Source organism: Sturnira hondurensis, unplaced genomic scaffold, assembly GCF_014824575.4.
Source record: "Sturnira hondurensis isolate 20B ecotype Veracruz unplaced genomic scaffold, ASM1482457v3 Scaffold0021632, whole genome shotgun sequence".
Lineage (NCBI taxonomy): Eukaryota > Metazoa > Chordata > Mammalia > Chiroptera > Phyllostomidae > Sturnira > Sturnira hondurensis.
In genome coordinates, this window is record NW_028094263.1 from 1,214,505 (window position 1) to 1,222,264 (window position 7,760).

Below are 7,760 nucleotides of genomic sequence, written 5' to 3' on the forward strand. Positions count from 1 at the left end.
CAAAGCTGCCTGGAGGACCTGTTAGACACGGGGGGCTGGGCCCCACCCTCAGAGTTTCTGCCTCAGCTGCTCTGGGGTGAACTCAGGAAACTGCATTTCGAACACATTCCTGAGGGACATCGATGCTGCCACTCTGGAGACCACCCTTTGAGAACCATTGCCACCCCTTATTATAACACTAAAGTAATTATAATTACCTTCTAGTTTTTTAAGGTGAGGATTAAAGAGGCAAATTAACCCCGAGCACCCAGCATAAGGCCTGGCACCCGTGTGCATTCCATGTGTATTGGTTATGATTTGGAAGCCTGTCTGATGAGTCTCACTCATTCCATGTAGCTGGGCTTGCGTCCATCCCTCTTCCCATCTGATTCCGCTGTCCTTTCCTCATAGTTAACCCAGACAGAGGGACTGGAAATCAGACTGAGAGATCGTTGAATCTAACCCTTTCAATTTGCATGAGGCCCAGAGAGGCAGAGTGGCTTTCCCCAGGTCACACAGGAAGGTAGAAGGTAACATCTCTATCTTGGCTTTGAAGCAATAGAAATAGTGTATGACAAATAAGACGAGCGCTTATATTCCCACATTACGTCGAGAAGATTAATAAACATGATGGGTCTGTATACCACACACATTAAACATGCAGTGTGTGGACTGGTGAGCATTGCAGGCAAGGACCAAAACCACCGGTCCTGCGTGTTGCTCTCTTGAGGAAGGCCCAAGGCTTCTATAGTTGGAGTCGCCTGCTCCCGGTCCCCCGGCTTAGCTCGTTCAGGGCTGCAAAGTGTCACTTCTCCAGGGAGCTGATCCACACGGCCTCCCGTCTCTGAGTCCTGGAGTGGACCCTCCCTGTCCACCACTGCAGAAGGTTAGGGCAGAGCCTGGCCCAGCCTGGCCAGCCTCAGTCTCAACAAATAACCGACCTGGACAACTCCATCATCTGTGGAGCAGTGGGAAATGAAGGGGAGGGTCCAGAGATGGTCAAGAGAGGGCATCCGCCTCCAGGAGACGTTCATGATGCTGTACGTTTTTTCCATGGGTGGGGCTCTCACCTCTCCTTCCCAATAGTGTCCAGCTGAAAAGGTTCCCTGGTTCTTAGGCTTGCTGTCTGCGTCCTGAGTTTGCTCTCCTCACCCAGGTATAGATTCTTCACCTGGGTAGGATGATGATTTGTGCCCAGGAGCCTCAGAGGCGCTTTCCTGTCTCCCGGGGGTTTCTGCCACTGCCAGTGTGTTGGTACAGGGCCGTCACCCACACACTTCCTCTTTGAGGGGCCAGGCCTCTTCCCACGTTCACAGGAGCAGCTGCCACCCCACAGCACAGTGGCCTTTCCCAGGGCCGGGGCGGGAGGGGGCGCGGTGGGCAAGGCCATCGGTGGCACGGGGCCAGGCCGCTGTGGTCTCCTGGCGGCTCCGCCCTGGTAATGAGGGCCCAGGCGTGCAGTTGATCCTTTGAAGATGTGTCCAGAAGCTTTCCCCTGGTGATCAATGACAGGAGCCCAGAGTCCCGCTGTAGCCAAATGACACACTTGGCCTCTTTTATGAGGAAAGGAACTCCTTATTGGAAACTAAATGATGAATTAATTGGCAGCTTCCTCTGAGGCTGAGTCTAAACATCAACACCACCCCCGATGACTTTCTAGCGTAAGCCCCCTCACTCCAAGGGTATAAAAGGGCCTGAACGGGACGGGGTCTGTAGGTGCTGGTGATCTCGCAGCTGCAGCTGAGGAGGAAGGGCCTCCCCAACATGACGTCCACCTGCTCACCTGCCCCCATCAAGAGCGGCGTGCTGCCATCCTCTGTCTGCTCCAGCAGCATGAACTGCCGGCCGGAGATGTGCCCGAGTTACGTCTGCCAGCCCATGACCTGTGCGCCTTCCGTCTGCGTGCCCACCGCCCACCGGCCGGCCGGCTGCTTCCCCAAGACCTATGTGTCCAGTTCCTGCCGACCCAGCAGCTACTGGCCATCTGGTGGCATCTCCAGCTCCATGGGTACCTGCAGCTGGTACTGTGAAGGGACCTTCAATGGCCATGAGAAGGAGACCATGCAGTTCCTGAATGACAGGCTGGCCAACTACCTGGAGAAGGTGCGCCAGCTGGAGCAGGAGAACGCCAACCTGGAGAGCAAGATCCAAGAGGCCTGCCAGTCCCAAGCGCCTGTCATGTGTCCTGACTACCAGTCTTATTTCAGGACCATCGAGGAGCTCCAGCAGAAGGTGAGGGCAAGGGGTGACTGGTCTCACTGGGAAGGCAGCTGGAATGGCTGCTGTTCCAGATCGGAATCTCATCATTTATTTAGATACGCGCATGGAACAGACACTTCCCTGGGGCATAGAATTGTCTCATAATTTGAGTGCACGACCAGGGCACTTAATGTGGAAAGAGGCCTGGGATGTGGTGTCAGTTCTACCACACGTTCAGGGTATGACTTTGGGAGGTTCCTCCCCTTCCCTAGGCCTCGGTTTCCTCATCCGTGGAATGGGGATAACAATGGTCTTTACCTAAAGGGGCTGCCAAGAGGGTTCCACGACTGGATGCAGGTAAAGTGCTTAGCACAGCTCCTGGAACACGGGGTATTTTTAGTAAATGTTAGTGCTTGTTAAGGAACCTTTTCTGTTATAGGAATGACTTCTGACTTCATGGGATTCTTTCCTTCCCTATTGGTCATTGAATCCAAAATGGGGCATTTGGATTTGTGAAGAACCAGGTGCTTAGAAAATAAACCCCATGTCTCCAAAAACCAGTTTACTCAGTATCACCGCCCCCCCTGCCCCCACAGTGTTCCAGGGAGGAGGGGCTTCTGCAGGGATGGGCGCAAGATTGCTGATTCCCACCAGCTCCATATTCTTCTCACTTGGGTTCTTCATCCTTCTTCTTGTCCTGGACTGACCTCTCTGTGTACTCTGGCCTGCAGGTCCTATGCACCAAGGCAGATAATGCCAGGATGGTGGTGCACATTGATAATGCCAAACTGGCTGCCGATGACTTCAGGACCAAGTGAGTCTGGCCAGGGGGCGGGGCTGCCCTCTCTCCTGGCCCTGGCTTCTGGAAGCTTCCCATTGACTTCACAGAGCGTTGGAAGAGCGCCAGCATTTCAAGGTCTCCCCTGAGTTCTCTGTTCATTCTCACCCCTCGTTGCTGACCCTGTCCCCCTGCAGGTACGAGACGGAGCTGGCCCTGCGGCAGTTGGTGGAGGGCGACATCAACAGCCTGCGCAGGGTCCTGGACGAGCTGACCCTGTGCAAGGCCGACCTGGAGGCCCAGGTGGAGTCCCTGAAGGAGGAGCTGCTCTGCCTCAAGAAGAACCACGAGGAGGTGAGCCCTGGAAAGCAGAATGCAGAAAGAACGTGGGGGGTGGGGTCAGAGAGATGCGGACTGAAATTCCCAGGCTGGCCACGTACTGTTTCTGTGACTGAGCCCAATGTATTTAACCTTCCTGAGCATCCTCGCCTGTACACTGGGGACAGCACTATCAGAAAGGGTGGCTGGGAGAATTAAACGAGAATTGAATGTCCCTTGCTCAGTGCTCAGAAAGGCTGGCAATCCCCTCTCTGCATTTCCTGGACTTGCATGACTGCCAAATGCTTTCTTGCTGCATTGGTTTTTCTCACGAGAGCCGAGTTTCAGGGGAGTGGTGTGCTGGAGCCCCAGGGGCATTATCAGGCTCTGGAACCCACACCTGTCCACCTCTGTGCGGCTGGACTGCTGGCATGACCCCCGTGTCTTCTAAGGGGGAGTTGAACTGTCCAGGTTTCTTTCTCTTTTTCTGTCCCCATCCTCATCCTCCTTGTCTCTTCTATTTGCATATAATACATTTAGTCCAAAAGCCTTAGGTCAACCCTTTACTTTCCGGCTTTTTCTGCAGGTCCGTGGAGGGAAATTTCCTCCACCCTGGGCACCTGTGTGCTGCAATGCCCACCTGAGCTCTGCTGTTTTTTTTCTTTCCTTCCCTGGGTTGACTCTCAACCTCTTGACTTGGGATTTGAAAGAACAAGTACCTGTGAATCCTGGCTGGGCTTCTTTAGGCCTAAGCGTAAAGTAACAATCAGTCACCATGTATTTGCCAAGTGCCCTAAGGTGCCTGACTCATCCCACCTAATCAGGGAACTGGGACCTCAACCAAAAAGCCACTAATGAGGCTTATCGCATACTCTAGGGCCTCCGTGACAACTTTTTGTCTTTGACAGCCAAACCTGTGGAGGTGCCTGCACGAATCTGGCCTTGAACCAAGTGAGGCCGGGCTTCTGCTGCCCCCCTTCCCAGATGAACACTGGTGGGAAGGGTGGACGGGGACACAGGGGCACAGGCTCCCAGTGTTCGCGCAAATGGATTAAACAAACCTCGATGCTGCTCTTGGCTTCTGCCAAACCGATAGGAAGTGTGTAGCTGGAGTGCCTCTCCCGCGAGGAGGGTGTCCAGTTGGAGGCAGAAGGCCTTTGGGATACTATGGGGCACACTGTGGTCCCCAAAGGGCCCCCTTTAATGTGGAGATCTTCAGCATTTTGTGTTCTATCTTTGCACATCGCCTCGGGAGGTGAGCCTGGATACTGCAACTTCCCACTTACCCGGGGCCCTTGTTCCTTCTCAGGAAGTCAGCGCCCTCCGAAGCCAGCTTGGGGACCGCCTTAACATTGAGGTGGACGCCGCGCCCCCTGTGGACCTGAACAGGATGCTGGAAGAGATGCGGTGTCAGTATGAGATGGTGGTGGAGACCAACCGCAGGGATGTGGAGCAGTGGTTCAACATGCAGGTGAGCCTCTCGCGGGTGGGCTGGCTCCCCCAGTGTCCCTGGGAAGGCACCCCAAGCCTCTTCTGTCTCCCCCATTGCAGATGGAGGAGCTCAACCAGCAGGTGACCACGAGCTCTGAGCAGCTTCAGACCTACCAGTCAGACATCATTGACCTGAGACGAACAGTCAACACGCTGGAGATCGAGCTGCAGGCCCAGCACAGCCTGGTGAGTGCCGCTGGGTGGGCACCCCTCCCCCAGCTCTGGCTCCCGGGTGCCACGGGCACAGATGCGGGCATCTAGGAGGGAGGAGGCGGCCCAGATTCAGCCCCCAAGGATGCGTGCCCAGCTGCCCTCTCCTGGAGGGAGGTTTCTCTCAAGATCCAGCCTGGAGACAAAATGAGCATCTCCAATTGTGCATGGGTCAGGCGGCCACTGTCAAACATGACTCCCCGAGAATGCTCGTTCTCTGCTTAGCCCTCCCTTCCAAACCCATGCTCCTCCACCCTACCCGTGGAGGTTTAAAAAAACCCCATGCCCAGGTTCCTCCCCAGAAGAATGAAATCAGAGTCTCTGGAGGTGGGGCCTGGGCCTGGGAGTTTTTTCAAAAGCTCCTGTATGGCTCTAACATGCACCCAGGGCTACAGACCACTGTTTTAGTGCTGTAGGGAAGGAGTCTGGTGGGTCTCAGGTCCGAAGCCTGAAGCCAGTCTAAGGTTGGAAAAGGAAGAAGGGATTCAGGATCACATGGACCTGTGTTCAAACCCTGGTCTGTTCAAGCACTTACCAGCTGCTTAACCTTGAATAAACCCCTCGACCTTTCTGGGCTTTAATTTCCACAGTGACTTAGGTAGGGAGAGGTCATTCCCAACCCCGAGGAGCGACTGGGCTCTTTCTGGATCTTCCCGAGTCAGGCCGTGAACATTTGATCTGTTCCTCACAGTCTTTCCTTCTGCTTTAGAGGGACTCGCTGGAGAACACGCTGACGGAGACCGAGGCCCGCTACAGCTCCCAGCTGTCCCAGATACAGTGCCTGATCACCAACGTGGAGGCCCAGCTTGCGGAGATCCGGGCTGACCTGGAGCGGCAGAACCAGGAGTACCAGGTGCTGCTGGACGTCAAGGCGCGGCTGGAGTGTGAGATCAACACGTACCGGGGCCTGCTGGAGAGCGAGGACTGCAGGTGCGTGGGCCTGGCTGAGGCTGCACAGGGAGATGTGTGGGAAGGTTGGGGAAGCCATCGGAAGCAACTGGGTCTGCCCATAAGGGAGAGCTCTGGCTTAGTCAAGAAGCGATTAGGAAGCAGATAAGATCTGAAGGCAGGCAGGTATTCATGCCGCCACCCCTAAACCTGGCCCACTGGAGAGCGTTCTGCTCCATCCAAGTCAACAGGCTCCTTCCAAGTGCCCAGCATGTGCCAGGCACCAGGGGTGCGACCGAGAAGGACGATGATAAGGCAGCTACTCTCAAGCTGTTTCCATCTGCTCAGAGAGGCAGCCAGACGGTTAGGTGGCCACTGGGGTCATACAGGTGGAGAGGACGGAGGCTGGGACCAGGGAAGTGAGTGGAGAAGGCGAGCAGTGGGTGGATTTGGGTGGCGCTGGGGGCAGAACCGGCTGAGTGTGTTGCCCACTCCACTTCCTCAGTCCCTTCTTGTGCCTTTCTTCCGCAGGTTGCCCTGTAACCCGTGCTCCACGCCCTCGTGTTCCCCCTGCACGCCCTCCCCGGCTGTGCCCCACACCATCTGTGTGCCCCACACCGTCTGTGTGCCTTGCGTGCCTTGTCCCCAGGGCCGCTACTGAAGTCCTTCAGTGCTGGTGAATGCTGGAGGGACCCGAGCTGGGCAGCTGGTGCCTCCGCAGGCTGAGCCTGGCCTCGGTCCAGTGGCCACCCACCGAGAGAGCTGGGCCGGCATGGCCAGCAAGGAAGCCTGCGAGCAGTGTCTGTCTGCAAGGCCCTCAGAGACTGCGGGGGAGGGGGCATCCCGGCCCCCCAGTGCTTAGAAATGGCCTCTCTCTGTTCCATGAGCTAATTGTCTCTGCCGATGTTTCCAGTCCTCTGCTGCTCCAACAGCGGGTGTTCTCAGTCAGCCGGCCAATAAAGCCTCACTCAGCGGCGCTGCCAACGTCTTTCTCTATTTGTCATTTCCGATGCCGTCTCTGCCAGCTAATACCACCTCTCAGTGGTCATCGAGAGGAACGTGGCCGAGTTCTGCACCAGTTTTATGCTCCTCTGCTTCCATAGAGGGTCAAGAGGCATTTTCCAAAAAGGCCCACATGCCAGAAACCAGTTAGAACCAGGCGATTGGTTCAGAGCCAAGTAATGAGAACAGAAAAAGAGGAGGGAGATAATTGAGCCAGGAGCCCAGGCTAGACAACTGTCAGTGGGAATGCAGCTCGGGTCCCACCCCTGAGCCTTGCTGTAGCTGGTATGAGGGGATCGTTCTTTCATGACATCCTCACTGATTGCCTGGGGGGTGTGGGCGCTACATGACGGCTGGCGAACCCAGGTGAGGGTCCCCTGACACCTTGTAAATGCCCTGGCTAATCCTTGTAACAATCTGTGGAAAAGGGACCATGATTTTACTCATTTACAAACGAGGGAACTGAGACCTAGAGAGGTTAAGACACTCGCTCAAGTTCACACAGTGAGTGGTCGGTGGACCCAGGACTCGAACGCAGGCCTTCAGCCTCCAGAGATGCTCCACCAGTTCACCTGCCAAGTCCTCACCCTTTGCAAACTACAGCTGGGTCGAGGGAATACCAATAGCGCGAGTGATGCCCACCATCCAGGCACTTCTTAGTAGAGAGGGAGCCAAGACCAACCCGTGTGGGCCCCACGCCTTCCTCAGTAAGGGCCTGATGACAAGTGACAGTGAATAAAAACCGTCCTACCACTTACTGAGCGCTCCTGATGCACCTCGTATTGTGTTGAGCGCACTGCACAGATGAACTCGTGTGGTTTTCATGACCACCTTGCAGGGGAGGAATCGTGCCCATCTCAGAGATGGGAGACTGAGGTGCAGAGAATGGCTTCAG

At 55.6% G+C, this 7,760-nt stretch overlaps 1 protein-coding gene across 1 annotated transcript; it reads left to right on the plus strand.

Annotated features, from left to right (window-relative positions):
• Positions 1-1,468: 1,468 nt before the first annotated feature.
• KRT32 (keratin 32) lies at positions 1,469-6,839 on the plus strand. Its single transcript, XM_037033206.1, has 7 exons — positions 1,469-2,211; positions 2,910-2,992; positions 3,154-3,310; positions 4,584-4,745; positions 4,826-4,951; positions 5,685-5,905; positions 6,395-6,839. Exons 1-7 carry the CDS (start codon positions 1,744-1,746, stop codon positions 6,522-6,524), a joined length of 1,347 nt encoding a protein of 448 aa, XP_036889101.1. The 5' UTR covers positions 1,469-1,743; the 3' UTR covers positions 6,525-6,839.
• The last annotated feature ends 921 nt before the right edge of the window (positions 6,840-7,760 follow it).